Source organism: Rhinolophus ferrumequinum, chromosome X (assembly GCF_004115265.2).
Source record: "Rhinolophus ferrumequinum isolate MPI-CBG mRhiFer1 chromosome X, mRhiFer1_v1.p, whole genome shotgun sequence".
In the NCBI taxonomy this organism is placed as follows: domain Eukaryota; kingdom Metazoa; phylum Chordata; class Mammalia; order Chiroptera; family Rhinolophidae; genus Rhinolophus; species Rhinolophus ferrumequinum.
Window position 1 is genome coordinate 82,831,986 of NC_046284.1, and position 20,352 is coordinate 82,852,337.

At 42.9% G+C, this 20,352-nt stretch overlaps 1 protein-coding gene across 1 annotated transcript in view; it reads left to right on the plus strand.

Annotated features, from left to right (window-relative positions):
• Window positions 1–19,862, plus strand: part of LOC117027337 (uncharacterized) — an 83,386-nt gene extending 63,524 nt beyond the window's left edge. The window contains exon 4 of the mRNA XM_033114988.1: window positions 19,771–19,862. Within this exon, the coding sequence (XP_032970879.1) occupies window positions 19,771–19,786 (16 nt within the window). The 3' untranslated portion in view covers window positions 19,787–19,862. The remainder of the gene's footprint in view (window positions 1–19,770) is intronic.
• Window positions 19,863–20,352: the final 490 nt, after the last annotated feature.

Sequence of the window (20,352 nt, forward strand, 5' to 3'; positions counted from 1 at the left end):
AGGTCCGCCCCTCTCCCTCAATTAATTCCTCCCTCCAGTATAATGTGAAAATAAAAGTTTCTCCAGTGGCTGGGGGCTAGGGCCCAGAACAAGAAATGGGATACCCGGCCATTGCTCTCCTTGACACGGAGCCATCACCAGCACTAGAAATGGTTTTGCTTTTAAAATCAACACATATTGTGCCAGTAGCTGCAGAACGACATGTGGGAAGGAGATGGGTTTCCAACCACCCCTTCGTTGGGGGAAAGCTGCATGCAGAAGGAGCAGGGGAGGGTTCAGGAGAGGAGTGGTTAGTGCAGGAGCAAGTTCCCAGAGCAGCTGGAAGGCATGGAATCCTGAATACTGGGTGATGGCAGGCTGCAGTGAGGAGCCAGAATGCTCAGGGGCGACAGAGGATGCCAGGTCAGAAAGACGTGCATTGGTTTGGGGAAGCTCCCACAAGTCCCACCCCATTACTTCTGTCTTCTCCATGAATGATTTGCTGAGGCCATTGGAAAGGAAGTGGGTCCCCTGTGAATAAGGCAGTTGTGTAGGTAGCATGACACGGAAAGTGAGAAGTAATGCTCTCCTGATCATGGATTTAAGATAATTCAGTCAAGTTTCAAGTTTGTCATCAGTACTCAGGGTCTCAGTCAGAGACACGGATGTTTCCCGTATTGACACAGAGCAGGAGCATATGGACAGGGGTGAACACAGCTAAAGAGGGGTGCCTGATGGGGAGTTTGTGGTACTCAGTAAGCTGGTTAAGAAGGGGCCTGATGGAACATGTCCAAAGCTCTGGGGTCCACACTGGACACGCCCAGAAGTGGAAGGCTGTGTAAGCAGAGCCATTAGAGTGAGGGAGCTGGACTCCTAGGGCAGGGTGTTGAGGTGATGAGTGAGGGATGGCTACAAAGGGACATGGTGTGTTCGTGTGTGTGTGTGTGTGTGTGTGTGTGTGTGTGTGTGTGTGTGTGTAGGGGGGGGCCGGGGTGGAGTGGAATCTCTGATGCCCCAGTCTGTACCTTGGGCAGGGGATGCGTTTTCCGGAGGAGCATAACATCTCTGAGGACAGAGAGGCTCCGATTGTGCCAGGACGAGGCCCCTGGGCCCTGAGGTCCACTGGAGGGTTCCCGAAAGTGAGGGTGAGAGAAGGAGGAGGACGAGGAGGAGGAGGGGGGTGTCTCAGGACCCCCCAGTTGAAGGCAGAGGCTGAGTAGGCCGGGCGGGAGGAGGATGACTAGGGCAGTGGCACAGGTTCCGCACGAGGGGCGGAGGGTCCGCTGTGTCAGTCGGGCGACAGGACGTGGACGTCACAGAGCGGGGACGCTAGCGGACATTGCAAACAGGGTGCAGGAGGCACCCTCCGGCACAAGGCTGCAGGGCGACCGGCAAGGACCTCCCTACGCCCCGGCGCGCAGGACCAGACCTGGCCAATCCGGGCGCAGCACCGCCACGCATGCGCATCCGCTCAGGAGCCCGCACCTACGGCCTGTGTTGCAGGGATTCCGAGGGCAGCGGGAGAGGGGGCCGTGCCCAGGGCTGCCCGGCGGCTCTACTCGGGTGGTCGCAGGGCTCCGCGGGTCTTCAGGGTCAGCGCGCTTTTCTTCCTCCGCCACGGTCTCCCGGGAAAACTCCTGACACAGAGCGGTTTTTCACTTGCATGTGAGCCACTCGGTTTCTGTGGGCAGCAGGGGGCAGTGTTGCGACGCGCAGGCGCCTTCTCCCCGCTCCCCCGCCCTTCTCGTTTGAAAAAACCCTGCAGTGTCTTCACGGGAAAGCGGTGTTTTCCTTCTGCGCCTGCGCAGCATACTGGGCTTTTCTGATTGTTGGGCTCCCTTTGAGCGGATATGTTTTGAAAAGGTGGTGCCCAGGGACAAAACCCATTTTCCTTCAAAATTAGCCCTTCTTCTACTGGGCTGCTTGGGTTCCTTAGGACCTTGTGTTTCTGTTTTTCTGAGTCCGCTGGTCATTGTCTTTCCCCACCTTGTTTGGCCTTGGCTGGGCCTGTATCCATAGTTTCTTCAGTTATGAAAGTCCCTCAAATCTCACGGTAGAAACTTTGGAGGACACATGAATGTACTAAAGAGTAACGCAAACCACAGTCCCGTCATCCCGCCAAGGCCATTATTATTGTTTTGTGCTAAATATCCTTAACATTTTTCTTCAAAAGAACTGTATTTTCAGTATAGTTAATCGTTCATTTTTGCATCATGACCTCAACTTCCTTCTGGTTTAAAGTCAGTTTTAGATGTTTGAAAATCGTTTTCATATTGAATGTCATTGTACAGAAAAGTAACGCTGAGGTGTTGTAAAATGTAGAAAGCTTTTGTAAATGTTGAGGTACAGCGACCTATGTATGATGCAAAGGCGGCATCCTGGTTCCCCTTTATGACAGCAGGAGCTCAGTGCCTGTCTGGTGCACTCCTGTATCCACAACACCTGGAAGCATACCTAGCACTCAGTGGGGGCTCATTGAGTACAGTGAAATTTTTTAAAATATAATTTTCAGGACACTTTTCTTTCTATGTGTAAAAATACATCTTTGCCTAGCCTTGGATTATAATATAGCAACAGTTCCACATGGTTTTTTCTTGTTTGTTTTTGTTTTCATTAGGCCCTTCGCAAATCCTTATTAGTCTATGTCATTAACACTTCTTAAAATGAGATTTTCTTAGTTGTACCAGGTCACTTGACTGACTGAGGTCCATTTACCTTGTTGGTAAAAGACTCAGGACACACCCAAAGTCTTTCCAGTTTCAAGCCTGTTTCCCTCATTCCAAAAAGAGTTGAGTGAGGCTAGAGTAAACAGGACGTAGCAGACAACGGCCTTGGTCCAGATGGTGCAACTTTTAATGTTGCTCCCTGGGTTCACTGGCTGTCAATAGGTTGGGTTTCTTTTCAGAAACACCCTGGCCTGCTGCATATTCGGTTCATAGACCATCGATTCTGGAACATACTGGATGGTGATTTGGTGTCGTGGTTCCAAACTACAGTCACCCTGTCCTCCTGTCTGCAATGCTTGGTTTGGGTCATGTAACGAGGGGTGTGGGTATAAAGAAGAATACACTGAACATGACCTTAGGGGCCCATAGACGGCCATGCTATTGGAATTGGGAACAAGGTATCTGCCAGCACTGTGTATGAAGCCAGCCTGATCTGAACGCAGTGGTCTTTCTCACTAAGTCCAGCTAATACTTGGACATGCATTTTATCAAGCCTCACATAAGAGAAAAAAGTTTTAGGTTCCTTACGATTAAGTTTCATTTTAGCGCTACAGACCACGAATAGTTTGAACACATTGATCGTGACAACTTCTTTACCATAAATGTGCCTGCTTATTGAATACCCAGTTCTTCCCTAGTATCTTCTTCCACTCCTGTCCCCTGGTGGGCCTTGGGCCAGGGCTCAGGATAACTCCCTTCCAGTTCCTGGTCTACCAGCCTTACCGTTTTTGCTCTCTGAGCTGCTTTGCTTTCTGAGCCTCCTGTTTCTTCCATTGTAAGAAGGGGGATTGCACTGAGTTACCAGTTGAACACGGAGGCCCAGCCAGGAAAGCGGTGGTGACAGGGCCCCTGCTCCCAGTCAGAAACTCCACTTTTTTTCCTCTGTGCGTTGGAATTCATTCCAGGAAGCGTTAATTCTCCTCTTCTGTAGACTTCAATATCCTGTGGTCTACATACCGTAATATTCCCGCTGATGCCAGTCCCCCCGACACAAAAGGAAAAATGGAGAAGAGGGAAATTGTAAACATGAACAGACTGGGCATCCTTAGGAGTACAGACCCTAAAAGTGGCCCAGAGCTTTAGTTCCCAATGCTGTAAAGCACCTATACCCGCCTTGTTGTAATGGAAAGATTATCTAAAAAACATCTTTTTAAAAGCTAATATATTTTTTATCTCATCTTCATACACTGGACATGACCCTGAGTTAATTAGTGCATGGACTGCAGCATCATCAAAAACCAAAACCGAGACGAATTGGAGCCTTTATTTAAGTTTAGCGAGATTTTCATGAAGTATCTTTTCCAAATGGGAAATCATAATTGCCATATTTGCTAACTAATGGCATCTTTTGTTGCATTATTCTGACACAGACACACACTGTGTGCAATGTAAGGATGTAGGGAAACGTTTTACTGCCCCTGAAGTTATGACTCCAGAGCTTGTGCTCCTACCTGTTAGAAAATCATGTGGCAAAGACTTTTGCATATATACTGTGTGTCAGGCAGTGCACTAAGCCCTCTGTGTGTCCTGCCGTCTCATTCCTGAGAGAAACCTTACCTGGTAGGTTAGTATAATTACGTCCATTATCAGATGAGAAAGATCCTGCGAGTTAGATCCCTGCCACGGGGGTCTGTAGAACCTGAACCCTATGATGACTCAGGGCACACATTTCCCTGCAATCTCACTGTTGGGAACACTGGTGGTTGCCTTGAGAAAATGCTTCCTATTGACGAGTGGTGACTGCCGTTCATGCAAGTGACCCTGTAGAACTCTGTGCTTTTGCTGCTGGGAAGTTGGGGTCAATGCAGTGGTAGCACCTGGGGAGAAAAGAACCCAGTTCATGTGACTCAAATGGAGGTTAAAGGCTTCATCCAGCTGATGTGTGTCACCTTCAGACCAGGGACCAGTCTGAGCTGAAGCAGAACTGGAGACTGTACAGGGAAAGTAGAAGGAACGTACATGGATACGCAAAGGGCATGAGAAGCCCATGTAGAGGGAAAGGAGAGCAGAGGTCCCTGTGCAGGGAAAGGTGAGAGGTCCCTGCCTCAGCTGTTCCCAGGTTGCAGTTTCTGTACCAGCTGCTAATGTGTGGTTGGAGAGGCTGGGCATTGGTTCTGCTGCTTCTCTGACCCTCGATGCAACTCTCATTCCAGCAGGCTTCAGAAAAGTTGTTTGAGAGCTGTTTTTGTATGTCCTGTGTTTGTTCGGTTTTGGGGGGCATAGGAGGTGCCAAAACAGGTGCAGGAGGGAAGAGAAGTGAAAAAAATTTCAAGAGGACAAGGATTGAAGCAGAGAAAAGGGGGCCTGTTTTTATTGTTTTACAGTGTCTCCTCTTAGACGATAAACTTGTTTCATTGTCAGCTGATTCTTTTCGGAGAAGAAGGAAGAAGGATGTACAAGGTCCAGGCATTGAGTCAAGAAGTGGGGTGAAGGAGCAGTGTGTTCTTGGTCTCCTGTCCCTGATCATAGCCTGGATCACGTATTTCCACAGGCCAGTGGGCAATTCTTGATGAGACATGATTGGATGCCCTTGGTAAGGAGTATTGGTATCAGAATGAAAAGGAAACAAGCAAAGGAGCCGTGCAGTTAGCGAATTAACTTCACGTCCCTGTCACTTCATGTTCTTTGAAAATTCTCATTTCTCCTTTTTCTTATTTACTCAGGTACTCATTTAAAGTTAATTAAATCTCTATATGAAATTTTATCACTCCATTTTATGTAAGGAAGATATAAAAATAAATACATAGTTATTAAATATAGAAATGGATATTGAATCTCACAAATACTTATCAAAATCTTTTTTGAAACAGTAGTGACATAGTTTTCACCTGTCACCTAGCAGGCACTTACAGAATTATCAGTACTCTCAGGATACAATGACACGGGCACTGGTCTGGGTTCCTAGTTAAAGGAAAGTGGCAAGTGTGTCAACCTGTAGGAATCCAGGCAAGACACGTTGTCTAAAATGTGGTCATGGATTTATGCAAGAAGTTAGTCCCGGCGTTCTTTTTTTTTTTTTTTAATTTTGTAAATTTATTGGGGTGACAATTGTTAGTAAAATTACATAGATTTCAGGTGTGCAATTCTGTATCACATCATCCATAAATCACACTGTATTCACCACCCAGAGTCAGCTCCCCTTCCATCACCATACATTTGATACCCCTCACCCTCATCCCCCACCCCCCAACACCCTTACACTGTGGTAACCACCAAATTACGTTCCCCAGTTTAATTTTCAAACCCGTGGCCATCCTGTGGTCACCGACTGCCCTCCAATCCCCTCACCCTCCTCCCCACCCCCCACCCCTCCCGCCCATCTAGCAACCCTCAGTTTTTCCTCTTTGTCTCCAAAACTGTTTCTGATTAGTTCATTCACTTATTCTTTTCTTTAGATTCCGCATATAAGTGAGATCATATGGTACTTATCTTTCTCTGTCTGACTTATTTCACTTAACATAATGTTCTCTAGGTCCATCCATGTTGTTGCAAATGGTAAGATTTCTTTCTTCTTTAGGGCTGCGTAATACTCCATTGTATAAATGTACCACAGTTTCTTAATCCAGTCATCTACCAATGGGCATTTCGGTTGTTTCCATGTCTTAGCTATTGTGTATAGTGCTGCAATAAACATAGGAGTGCATAAAGATTTTTGAATTGGAGTTTTGGATTTCTCCGGATAGATACCTAGGAGTGGAATTACTGGATCATAGGGTAGTTCCATTTTCAGATTTTTGAGATACCTCCATATTGTTTTCCATAGTGGCTGCACCAATCTGCAATCCCACCAACAGTGCACAAGCGTTCCCTTTTCTCCACATCCGCACCAGCACTTGTTGTTTGTTGATTTATTGATGATAGCCATTTTGACTGGGGTGAGGTGGTATCTCATTGTGGTTTTTATTTGCATTTCTCTGATGGTTAGTGAGGTTGAGCATTTCTTCATATGTCTGTTTGCCATCTGTATGTCGTTTTTAGAAAAATGTCTCTTCAAGTCCTCTGCCCATTTTTTAATTTTATCGTTTTTTTTTTTTTTGGAGTTGAGTTGAGTGAGTTTTTCATAGATTTGTGATATCAATTCCTTATCAGATATATCATTGGCAAATATCTTTTCCCATTCAGTAGGATCCCTTTTTGTTTTATTGATGGTTTCCTTTGCTGTGAAAAATCTTTTTAGTTTGATATAATCCCACATGTTTATTTTTTCTCTTACTTCCCTCGAGCGAGGGTATATATCAGTAAAAATCTTACTCTGGGTAATGTCTGAGAAGCTTCTTCCTATATTTTCTTCTAGGTATTTTATGGTTTCAGATCTTACATTTAAGTCTTTAAGCCATTTTGAATTTATTTTTGTATATGGTGTAAGGAGGTGGTCCAGCTTCATTTTTTTGCATGTGTCTGTCCAGGTTTCCCAGCACCATTTATTGAATAGACTGTCTTTACTCCATCGTACATTCTTGCTTCCATTGTCGTAGATTAAATGGCCATATAGGCGTGGATTTATTTCTGGACTCTCTATTCTGTTCCATTGATCTATGTGTCTGTTTTTATGCGAGTACCATGCTGTTTTGATTACTGTAGCCTTGTAGTATAATTTGAAGTCAGGTATTGTTATACCTCCCACTTTGTTCTTATTTCTCAAGATTGCCTTTGCTATTCGGGGTCTTTTATGGTCCCATATAAATTTTAGGATTATATGTTCTATTTCTGTGAAAAACGACGTTGGCAGTTTGATAGGAATTGCATTGAATATGTATATTGCCTTAGGCAGTATGGACATTTTAGCTATATTAATTCTTCCTATCCATGAACATGATATGTGTTTCAATCTATTTATATCTTCCTTCATTCCTTTCTTCAGTGTCTTATAATTTTCTGAGTACAGATCATTTACTTCTTTGGTTAAATTTATTCCCAGGTATTTTATAGTCTTTGGAGCGATTGTAAATGGGACTGTTTTTTTAATTTCTCCTTCTGATGTTTTATTATTGGTATATACAAATGCATCTGATTTCTGAATATTACTTTCGTATCCTGCTACTTTACTAAATTCATCTATCAGCTCTAATAGCTTCTTGGTGGAGTCTTTAGGGTTCTATATATATAGTATCATATCATCTGCATACAATGATAACTTTACTTCCTCCTTACCAATTTGGATGTCTTTTATTTCTTTTTCTTGTCTGATTGCTGTGGCTAGAGCTTCCAGCACTATGTTGAATAGAAGCGGAGATAGTGGGCAACCTTGCTTTGTTCCTGATCTTAGGGGGAATGGTTTTAGCTTTTCCCCATTGAGTAGGATGTTAGCTGTGGGTTTGTCATATATGGCCTTTATTATGTTGAGATATGATCCCTCTATTCCCACTTTCTTAAGGGTTTTTATCATAAATGGCTGTTGGATTTTATCAAATGCTTTTTCTGCATCTATTGATATGATCATGTGATTTTTATTTTTCATTTTGTTAATGTGGTGTATCACATTAATTGATTTGCGGATGTTGAACCCCCCTTGCATACCAGGGATGAATCCCACTTGATCATGGTGAATGATCTTTTTAATGTATTGCTGAATTCTGTTCGCTAATATTTTGTTGAGGATTTTTGCATCTATGTTCATTAGAGACATCGGCCTGTAGTTTTCTTTTTTTGTGGTGTCTTTGTCTGATTTTGGGATCAGGGTGATAGTGGCTTCGTAAAAAGTGTTTGGGAGTCTTCCCTCCTTCTGGATTTTTTGGAATAGCTTGAGGAGAATAGGTGATAATTCTTTTTTGAACGTTTTGTAAAATTCACCTGTAAAGCCATCTGGTCCAGGGCTTTTGTTTGTTGGGAGACTGTTGATTACTGATTCAATTTCCGTGGTGGTAATCAGTTTATTCAGGTTTTCTGTTTCTTCTTGAGTTAGCCTTGGAAAGTTGTACGTCTCTAGAAAATTGTCCATGTCTTCCAGATTGTCAAATTTGTTGGCATATAGTTGCTCATAGTAACTTCTTAAAACTTTTTGTATTTCTGCAGTGTCCGTTGTCACTTCTCCTCTTTCATTTCTGATTTTATTAATTTGGGTCCTCTCTCTTTTTTTTTTAATGAGTCTGGCTAAAGGTTTGTTGATTTTGTTTATCTTCTCTAAGAACCAACTCTTGGATTCATTGATCTTTTGTATTGTTTTCCTGGTTTCTATTTCATTTATTTCTGCTCTGATCTTTATTATCTCCTTCCTTGTGCTCCCTTTGGGCTTATTTTGCTGTTCTTTTTCCAAATCCCTTAAATGTGAAGATAAACTGTTGATTAGTGATGTTTCTTGTTTCTTTAGGTAGGCCTGCAACGCTATGAATTTCCCTCTAAGGACTGCTTTCGCAGCATCCCATAGATTTTGGGTCGTGGTGTTTTCATTTTCGTTTGTCTTGAGATATCTTTTGATTTCTTCCTTGATCTCCTGCTTGACCCATTCATTATTTAGTAATAAGTTATTCAGCCTCCATGAATTGGTGTGTCTTCCAGTTTTTTTCCTGTAGTTCATTTCTAATTTCATAGCATTGTGATCAGAGAAGACAATTGGTATGATTTCAATTTTCTTAAATTTATCAAGACTTGTTTTGTGGCCTAACATATGATCTATCTTGGAAAATGTTCCATGTGCGCTTGAGAAAAACGTGTATTTTGCAGCATTGGGGTGAAATGTTCTGAAAATATCGATTAAATCCAAGTGGTCCAATGTATCATTTAAGGCTGTTGTTTCCATATTGATTTTCTGTCTGGAAGACCTGTCCCTTGTGGTCAGAGGTGTGTTGAAGTCCCCTACTATAATAGTGTTACTGTTGATCTCTTTCTTTTTGTCAGTCAGTACCTGTTTTATATATTTAGGTGCTCCTATGTTGGGTGCATAGATGTTTACTAGGGTTATGTCCCCTTGTCGGATCGATCCCTTTATTATTATATAGTGCCCATCTTTATCTTTTAGTATGTTCTTCATTTTAAAGTCTATTTTGTCAGATACAAGTATTGCAACTCCAGCTTTTTTCTCGTTTCCATTTGCATGAAATATCTTACTCCAACCCTTCACTTTCAGCCTGTGTGTGTCTTTTGTTCTGAGGTGAGTCTCTTGTATACAGCATATACAGGGGTCTTGCTTTCTTATCCAGTCAGCCACCCTGTGTCTCTTGATTGGAGCATTTAATCCATTTACATTTAAAGTGATTATTGATAGGTACATAGTTATTGCCATTTTTAAATTCGTAGTTAGGTTGTTTTGATCTTTTCTTCTATTTACAGAAGTCCTTTTAGTATTTCTTGCAATGCTGGCTTGGTGGTAATAAATTCCTTTAGCTTATTTTTTTCTGGAAAGCTCTTTATCTCTCCATCAACTTTCAATGATAGCCTTGCTGGATAAAGCAATCTAGGTTGTAGGCCTTTGTTTTCCATCACTTTGAGTATCTCCTGCCACTCCCTCCTGGCCTTCAATGTTTCTGTAGAAAAATCATTTGATAGTCTTATGGGAGTTCCCTTGTATATAATCCTCCGTCTTTCTCTTGCTGCTTTTAGGCTTCTCTCTTTGTCTTTAAGCTTTGCCATTTTAACTATAATGTGTCTTGGTGTGGACCTGTTTGGGTTAATCCTGGTTGGAACTCTCTGCACTTCCTGGGCTTGTATGTTGGTTTCCTTCATCAGGTTGGGGAAGTTTTCAGATATTATTACTTCAAATATGTTCTCAATCCCTTGCTTACTCTCTTCACCTTCTGGTATTCCTATGATGCGCATGTTGTTGCGCTTGATGTTATCCCAGAGGTCTCTTAAGCCATCCTCATTGTTTTTTATTCGTTTTTCTTTCTGTTGTTCCGTTTGGGTGATCTCTGCTACCTTGTCTTCTAAGTCGCTGATTCGATCCTCTGCTTCATCTAGCCTGCTGGTAATTCCTTCAAGTGAGTTCTTAATTTCGGTAATTGTGTTCTTTAGTTCTAACTGGTTGTTCGTTATGATTTCTACATCCTTCTTTATGTCTTCTCTAAGCTCCTTAAACATTCTTATCACCAGTGTTCTGAACTCTGTCTCTGAAAGGTTGGTTACCTCTGCTTCGTTTGGTTCCAGTTGTGGAGGTTTCTTCTGTTGTTTTATTTGGGACGTGTATCTTTGTTTCCCCATTCTGGCTGACTCTCTGTGTTTGCTTTGATGTATTAGGTAGATCCCCTAGAGTTCTTCGTTCTTGCTAGGTTATCTTATGTAGTATGTGTCCTTTATATTTGACTTGAACTACTTCGTTCTTCTCCTCTGCGTGTGCTACAAAGGTGACTCTTGTGTTGTGTATATTGTCCTGTTCAAGAAGATCTTTAATTGCTTTTTGCTTGTGTGTAGGTGGGGTTAACTCCTAGGCTGACTCGTTGTGAGACTTGGCTCTGCTCACCGCAGGGCATTCTGCTGCCTGAGGGTTGACCACTTAAATGTGGTTTGGCCTCTATGCGCTCTTGTGCCTGCAGAGAATTCCCTCTGGATGTGTGACTTGTAGGTCAAACCCGGTGGTACTCTGGTTTGGTCTGGAGTTGGCCTCTGGATATGTTGTATCTTGTGCCTCTTAAGCTGGGCCCTGGTAGGGCAATTTCAGAACAAAGCAAATCACCAAGCACAACAAAAACAACCACAAAGAAAAAAATCAAATACATTCACATGTAAAAACACCCGATAACCCCCACTTGACACAGGTAAAGATATCAAAGATATAAAGACAAAACACAACAAAACAAAACAAAGCAAAACTAAAAGCATTGCCAGTCTTGGCTTAAGCCCACCAAGTAATGTCCAGGTTGTCCTCTGCTGTACCAAAGAGTTAACTGCTTATTGCGTAGGCAGAGCTAGTCACCTGGTGCCCAGAGTGACTTTGGGACTGTAGATTTAAATGCATGGGCCTGAGGTGTCTGTATGATAGCTTTTACAAAGTCAGTGCAGTTTCTGCCCTTGCCTGCACATATGCACACTGAGAGTAGCACCACCAGCCCCGTGTCCAGTACTCCCTGAGTCTTAGGGCACTTCTTCAGTGTGTGTGTGTATGGGAGTGGTGCGGGGAGGAGATTTCTAAGCTGCTGAAAGCCCAGAGCTGTGTCTGGGGCTTACTGCTGATCCCTGGGAGTGTCTCTGCAGTTGCACTTGCCCCGCCTAGGCAGGCCAGAAAGGGTGGGGGCTGGGGATAGAGGGGTCTTCTCTCTCACAGCCCAGCCGCCCATCACCCTCTTCCCGCAGGCTAGAGAAGGTGGTGGCTGGGGGTGCAGGAATCTCTTCTCTCCTAGCCCAACCAAAATCACACTCTTCCCAGCCCCTTCCCTAGGTCTCCTAGCCCAACCAAAATCACACTCTTCCCAGCCCCTTCCCTGGGTCAGGGCTGCCTGTCAGTCTTCCCAGAGCCTGAGCAGTACTAGGGCTCTTCTGTAATCTGACACTACTCCTCAGTTCAGGGGCCAGTTTAAGTCTCTGGAAGGGTGGGGGTAGGATTGGAAAAGCAGAGGGGAGGGGCCCAGGTATGGAGTCTGTGTTCTTTGTCCGCCCTAGGGCCCACTAGCCGCCCTCCCGGCGGGAGAAATCAGCCCTGGGACGCAGGGAAAGAGCCCACCTCCTGGTCTGTGCTCTCCGTCCGCCCTGGGATCCTGTGCGTGCCCGGAACTGCGGGTGCCACTGCGGTTTTCGCCGCCGATGCCGCCACCGGCCAGGACCCCTCCTCGGGCCGCGCGTTTTCACTCCGCTTCCTTCCTTCCTTCCCCTGCTCTCCCAATTAGCGCACCTTCAAGTAATCCTTCCACGAGTCTCTTAGCTGTTCTGTGTGATGAGCAAAGAGTTCTTTGATGGGTTATAGGTCCCCTTTGTAAGAAGATCCAGAGGAGAACTCAGAAAGTGCACCCGGCTGCCGCCATTCCTATCTAATGAATTTTTTATATGTTCTCCCTGTCCATTTTTGCATTGGATAGTATCATTTTTGTTGTTGAGGTATCCGTGTTTTGTATATATTTTGGATATTAGCCCCTAAGCAGAGGTGTGGTTGCCAAATATCTTCTCCCTTTCGATTGGTTTCCTCTTTCTTTTATTAATGGTTCTTTTGGTGTGCAGAACCTTTTTTGTTCGTTATAGTCCCATTGATTTAGTTTAGCTTTGACTTCCCTTGCCTTTGAAGTCAAATTCATAAAATCCTCTTTGAATCCAAGGTTCGTAAGTATATTAACTATATCTTCTTCTATGCAATTTATTATTTCAGCTCTTATGTTTAGGTCTTGGATCCATTTTGAGTGAATGCTGGTATATGCTGACCTATTACTGTCTAGTTTCATTCCATTGCACGTGGCTTTCCAATTTCTGAGCACCATTTATTGGAGAGGCCTTCTTTTCTCCATGGTATGTTTTTGGCTCATTTGTCAAAACTTGTCTGCCCATGTTTATGTGGGTTTATTTTTGGCTTTCCAATTCTCTGCCATTGGTCTCTGTGTCTGTTTCCTGTCAGTACCATGTTGTTTTGATCATTGTCGCTTTGTAGTACACACTGAAGTCAGAGAGTGTGATACCCTCAGGCTTGTTCATTTTTCTTAGGATTGCTTTGGCTATTTGTGGTCTTTTGTGATTCCATACAAAACTGATGATTTTTTCTTTTACTTGTTTAAAAAAATGCCACTGGGACTTGGAGGGTGATTGTATTAAATCTATATATTGTTTTGGGTAATAGGGCCATTTTCACTATGTTGATTCTTCCAATACATGAACAGGGAATGTCTTTCCCTTTCTTTGTGTCTCCTTCACTTTCTTTTTGAAATGTCTTATACTTTCCAGTGTATAGGTCCTTGACATCATGAGTTAAGTTTGTTCCTAGGTGTTTTATTCTTTTTGTTGCAATTGCAAAAGGATTTGTTTTTCATTAATTTTTCTGAAATTTAGTTCTTAGTATGTAGGAAAACTATGGGTTTTTGTACATTGATATTGTAGCCAGCAACTTTAATGTATTCATTTACTGTTTCTAATAGCTGTTTGGTGGAATCTTTAGAGTTTTCGGTGGAAAGAATCCTGTCATCTGCAAAAAGTGACAATTTAACTTCTTCATTCCCAATGTGGATGCCTTTTATTTGTTTCTCTTGCCTGATGGCTCTGGCTAGGACTTGCAATACTATGTTGAATAACTCCAGTGAAAGGGGGCAGCCCTGTCGTGTTCCTGAATGTAGAAAAAAAGGCTTCATCTTTTCACTGTTAATGATGAAATTAGCTGAGGGTTTGTCACATATGGGCTTTATTATGTTAAGGTATTTTCCTTCAATAGCCATTTTCTTAGGTGTTTTAATGTTAAATGGATGTTGTACCGTGTTTCCACGAAAACAAGAGCTAGCCGGACAATCAGGGCCAAAGCGTCTTTTGGAGCAAAAAGTAATATAACACCCAGTCTTATATTTTATTATATTATATAACACCAGGTCTTATATGATAGTAAAATAGGACCCGGTCTTATATTATAGTAAAATAAGACTGGGTCTTACGTTACTTTTGGCTCGAAAAGACGCTTTAGATCTGATTGTCCAGCTAGGTCTTATTTTTGGGGAATCATATCTTGTGAAATGCTTTTTTTGCATCTATTGATATAAGTATATGGCTTTTCTCCTTTATTTTGTTTAGGTAGTGTATCACATGGATCGAATGGGTATGCTGAACCATCTTTGTGCCCCTCGAATGAACTCCACTTAATCGTGATGTATGATCTTTTTAATGTGTTGTTGTATTCGATTTGCTAGTATTTTATTAGGCTTTTTTCATCAGTATTCATCCGATGTACTGTTTTATAGTTTTCATTTTTTCTGTTATGCTCACCAGATTTTGGTATCAGGGCTATGTTGGCCTCATAAAACGAGTTAGGAAGTATTGCCTCTTCTTCCCAATTTTTTGGACGTGTCTGAGGACGACAGATGTTAGATCCTCTTTGAATGTTGGTAGAATTCACTAGTAAACCATCACGTCCTGGCCTTTTGCTTTTGGGAAGGTTTTGGATGACTGATTCAATTTCCTTACTGTTGATCATTCTATTTAGATTCTCCAGTTCTTCATGATTCAGTCTAGGAAGGCTACATGTTTCTGAGAACTTTCCATTTCTTCTACGTTATTCAATTTGGTAGCATATAGTCCTTCATGGTATTCTTGTATGATCCTTTGTATTTCCGTGGTACCTGTGCTTACCTCCCCTCTTTCATTTCTGATTTTGTTTATTTGTGTCTTTTCTCTACTTACCGTAACTGCATCTAACCAAGGGTTTGCCAAAGTTGTTGAGGTTTTCAACGGACTAGCTTTTTCTTGCATCTATTCTTTCTCTTGTCTTTTTTTCTCTATTTCACTTAGTTCTGCTCTAACTTTTATTATTTCATTTCTTCTGCTGACTTTGCATTTCGTATCTTCTTCTTTTTTTAGTTTCTTAAGGTGTAATGTTAGGTTGTGTACTGGGATGTTTCTTGTTTCTTGAGATATGCCTGTAATGATATATATTTCCCTCTTATTACTGCTTTCGCGGCATCCCAATAATTTTGATAGGATGTATTTTCGTTCTCATTTGTTTGTACGTATCTTTTGATCTCTCCTTGTATTTCTTCCTTCACCCCATCATTCTTTAATAGCATGCTGCTTATCTGGACATATTTGTGGTTTTTCCTGATTTCTTTTCACGGGTGATATCCAATTTCAAAGCCTTGTGATCAGACAATATGCTTGTTATGATTTCAAACTTCTTAAATTTGGTGAAGCTAGTTTTATGTCCCAGCATACGGTCCATGGTTGAAAAATGTTCCATATACACTAGAAAAGAATGTGTTGACTGGTATTCTAGGATGAAGTGTTCTGTTAAATGTCCATTATGTCAGTTTGCTCTAATGTGTCATTAAGACTGATATTTCCTTACCTGTTTTCTGTTTGGATAATCTTTTCAAGCCTGTCAATGCTGTTGTTAGGTCCACTACTATAGTTGTGCTTTTGTGATTTCTCCCTTTCGTTCTGCTACGAGTTGCTTTGTATATTTTGTTCTTCGCTAATTGAGGGTATACATATTGACAAGTATGTCTTCTTGTATTGTCCCGTTTGTCATTATGAAATGTCCATCTTTGTTCTTCTTACTTTTTTTTATCCTGAAGCCTGTTTTGTCTGATATAAGTGTGACGACTCCTGATTTTCTCTGGCGACGATTGGCTTCGAGTATCATTTTCCACACTTTCACTTTAAGTCTATCTCTGTATTTGTAGCTGAGATGTGTCTCTTGGAGGCAGCATAAGGTGGGGGATCGTTTTCTGGTTCAGTCTGCTACTCTGTCCCTTTATATGGGTGAGTTCAGTCCATTGAAATTTAGGGTGATTACATTGGTATATGAGGATTTCCTATTTCCATTTTAACTTTTATTTTGTGATACCTCAGTGTCTGCATTGTTTCTTTGCCTTTTGTTCCTATCTGTTATTTTAGTGTGGTGGTTTTCTATGATTTTTCCTGGTGCTTCTTCTTTTTTCATGTTATATGTCTCAGTTCTGGATTTTTTTGAGTGTTACCATTCAGTTTATGTAAAAGAAAGTTTCATATATATAGTATAAAAAGCTACTTTACAATTTCTGTCCCTCCTGACTTTCCCTTACGTGTGCTACATCCCAGACAAAACTGATCAGCTATGTAAAACAGTGGAAAAGAAACATGCACAGAGGTTCTGTCTAAATTGACAAGAGGTTTTATTCACACTAGCTTCATCGACATAACTTTTCAAATCGAGCAATATCTCGCCTAAAGAGATAAAAGTTGAAAACAACTTTACTCTTCATTAGAGCAACTCCCTAAAAGATGCATCAACTCTTCATCAAAAAGTACCAAATGACGTTTTTCAACCCCTACATCTTTTAAACAATTTGTCTTGGAAACTTTGCCTTGCAGTGTCCGGAAACCATTACATCGCCGTCTTACCCAAACCTAATCACACCCTTCCCCCACACTGTACGACCTGATTCACTCCATATTTCAAAATCTAAATCAATCTGTCTTTTGCGTACATACCCAGGAGAGGGATAGGTGGGTCCTATGGTAATTCTATTGTTAATTTTTTGAGGAACCTCCACACTGCCTTCCATAGTGCCTACACCAAACTGCATTGCCATAAAGACAGTATGAGGTTCCTTTTTCTCCACAGCCTCTCCAACATTTGTTATTATTTGTCTTGTTGATGATAACCAGTCTAACTGAGGTGAGGTGATATCCATCGTACTTTTTATTTGCATTTCTCTGATGATTAGTGATGTGAGCATATTTTCAAATGTCTATTGGCCATTTGCATGTCCTCTTTGGAAACATGTCTTCAGGGCCTCTGTCCATTTTTTAATTGGATTGTGTTTTTCTGTTGTATGAATTCCTTATACATTTTGGATATTAGCCTCTTATGGAGACGTTGGATTGTTTGTTTTATAGTTGTTGTTGAGTTGTATGAGGTCCCTCATCGGTGGCGTTGTTGGCAAAAATATTCTCCCATTCGATTGGTTGCCACTTTCTTTTGTCGATGGTTTCTTTTGCTATACAGATGCTTTTTAGGTTGATATAGTCCCATTCATTTATTTTTGCTTTTACTTCCCTTCCCTTTGGAGTCAAATACATGAAATGTTCTTTGAACTGTAGGTCTATAAGTTCAGTATCTACGTTTTTTTCTATGCAGTTTATTTTTTCAGGTCTTATGTTTAAGTGTTTGATCCATTTTGACTTAAGTTTGGTACATGGTAACAGATAGTCCAGTTTCATTCTTTTACACGTTGCTTTGCAATTCTCCCAGCACCATTAGATTTATCCATAAAAACATAGGTGCTTCACTGTTCATTGCAGCTTTATTTACGGTGGCCAAGACATGGAAACAAACAAAATGTCCTTCAATAGATGAATGGATAAAGAAGTTGTGGTATATATATATACAATGGAATACTGTGCTGCCGTAGGAGAAGATGAAATAATACCATTTTCTAGAAAATGGATGGATGTGGAGGTTATAATGCTGAGCAAATTAAGTCAGACAGAAAAAGTAGAGAGCCATAGGATTTCACTGATATGTGCTATATAAAACTGAAAACAACGAAAGAATGAGACAAACAAACAAAAACTCAGAATCACAGGCATTAGTTTAGTAGTTACCAAAGGGTAAATGGGGAGGGGTGATGGTAGATGAGTGTAAAGGGGAACAAATATATGATGATGGAAAGTGAATTGTCTCTGGGTTGTAAAAACGCAATGTGATACAGAGATGATGTATTACAGAATTGAACACCTGAAAATATGTAACTTTGCTAACAATTGTCACCCTAATCAACTTTAATTAAAAAGATAAGTGAATTTAAAAATATATGTATGTCTTTTGCCCTACACCCTCTAGACTCGGGGAAGGTTCTGCCCAGGTCTTGCTGTTCTTGACTGTTAGGTAATAACGTCATCTCGCTTATCAAGTAGTTTGGCTGGTTTGTAGGAAGTACAGCAGAAGCAGAATCACCACTGCTGAACACCATGTGACATTGGACTGAGACTGGGTCCTAGGACCATTATCAAAGGGTATTTTTGAACCACACACTGACTGAATGACCACAGGTATAATCCCAGGAAACCAGTTACCAGTCCAGGGATTTAAATGTGCAATAAGGTGAGCAGAAAAGTAAACAAAAGACGGTTAAACCTAATTAATGTATGGAAGTGTGTAAATGCCTTGTTTGCATGACACATAATCCAGATGCACAGAAGGAACTGATGAATCCCAGTATGTGTAAAAAAGTGTATTAAAATCCTTAGTATCCATTTCTGTCATGGCCATATTTCGACATGCATTCTCCACGAGGGGTAACGTGGGCAGTGTGTCCACCACGATTTTGGAAGCATTAGAAAGATAGCAGGGGGAAGGAAAAAGACAGATCAGGCTCCTTTCTTCGACTACGGTAGGCCCCGGCTTTCGAGGCTCTGAGGCCCAGGCGGGGAAAACCTCAACCTGCAAAGCGGGACCCCAAGTCAGTGCGCATGCTCAGTGGTGCGCATGCTCCTGGGTGCGCATGCGCCTCGCAGCAGGCGGCAGTTGCTGCACAAGCGCAGTGGTGTCCGCGTTGTGTGAGCAGAGCTGGGACGGAGGCGGTCGTGTTCATTCCTTCTGGATTCTCTCTGGCCGCTGGAGCCTGAACGGGTAGGTCCGCAGATCCGTCCTCCCAGGTGACGAAGGACGGGTGAGTGGGGGAACAGCCGCGGGCCTCAGCGGAGACGGGGCTGCTTTCTGTGGCTCCGAGGAGGACGGTCCTCGAGGTCGTCGTCTCTCCCCTGGCACGGGTCGTGGCCGCCATGGCCCCTGTCGTCACGGTGGGAGCGGGCCAAGGGGGGATAGTGGGTGGTGGGCCGTGGAGGGGAGGGGTCAGCTGAAGACGGGCAGCCTAGGGGCGTTATTTCAGTGTCTGCGGGCTGGCGGCCCCTGGAGCGGCCCCGGGAGCACAGAATCCGGAGTCCTCCGTGGGGCCTGGGCTGGGGGCTGGGGCGGGCCGTGACGCAGGGCCTGGAAGTGGGATCGCTGTAGGACTGCCACTGGGTCCCCGAGGTGTGTCCTGTACCGAGCGGAGTGCCCCGGGAGAAGCGGGCCGTCGGGCTGTGTGGCCGCCCGTCCGTCCCCTGGGCCTCGTAGTCAGAAAACCGCACAGGCAGCGTGGAAAGACTTGAGCCTTTCTGTGTGTTCCAGCAAACCTTTATTGAAGCGGGAAAGTGGGCCTTGTCAGTGGAGTGGCCAAAAGCATGGTCGCTGGAGGATCAAGGGTCGAGCAGTATTTTCTTCAAGGTCTTCACGATGGGGAATCCGGTTCTGGAACCAAACCTGGCGTTTTGTCATGTGCTGACGGCGCTTATACTGCCAGCTTGTCCATGAAATAGACGGATTTACCTGCCCTTGTGTTTGGTGTGACCGGAAAGCATGTGCACCTACACTGACCCTGAGACGTAGTTTGAAAGGGTTTTGAAATTTAAAAGCAAATTAAACGAGAACATAGCCATGGAAGTGGTCAGCTAACCTCCTAAGTAAACTTTTCAAGTCACCTTATTCTTCTTTCAGGGTGAAGTATGAGTAAGCATGTGAGATCCAGATACCTATGGGAAGTACTACTACAAGATGAAGAGTCTCCGGAGCCCTGTTGGACTGTGGTTGTGAGTGCTTTAATGTTCCATGTTTTCTCTTCCCAGACATGTATTTCCTGAGAGTTTCTTGAACGACTCTAGATGCAGTGAAAAATGTTTCCGTGGCGTTAAGAGGAAGGCAACATCGATCCAGGAGGATTCCACGCTGGCATTGCCAGTGGAAAGGCAGCCGGTGCCTTCTTTCTCATGCTCGTTCCCCACGGACTGTGCCCATCCGTCCCAGCGGAGAGTGCAATCGCTTCTCAGGTCCTTGTGAGCAGCTCCTCTGGGAGTGGCCACAGTTTGGGAAGAGTCAGTTCACCAAGAATGAGAATATAGAATCATGCTTTTAAATGTATTTATTGTTATCTGTGATTATTCTGTATGTTTGTATCGTTGCCATGTATTAACATAAATCCTTCCTTTGCGCACATGCACACACCCAAGGGCCAGCTACCCAGTGATGAACAACCTCCACAAGTGGACCACCGACTCAGAGTCAGGAGATGACACCTGGTCA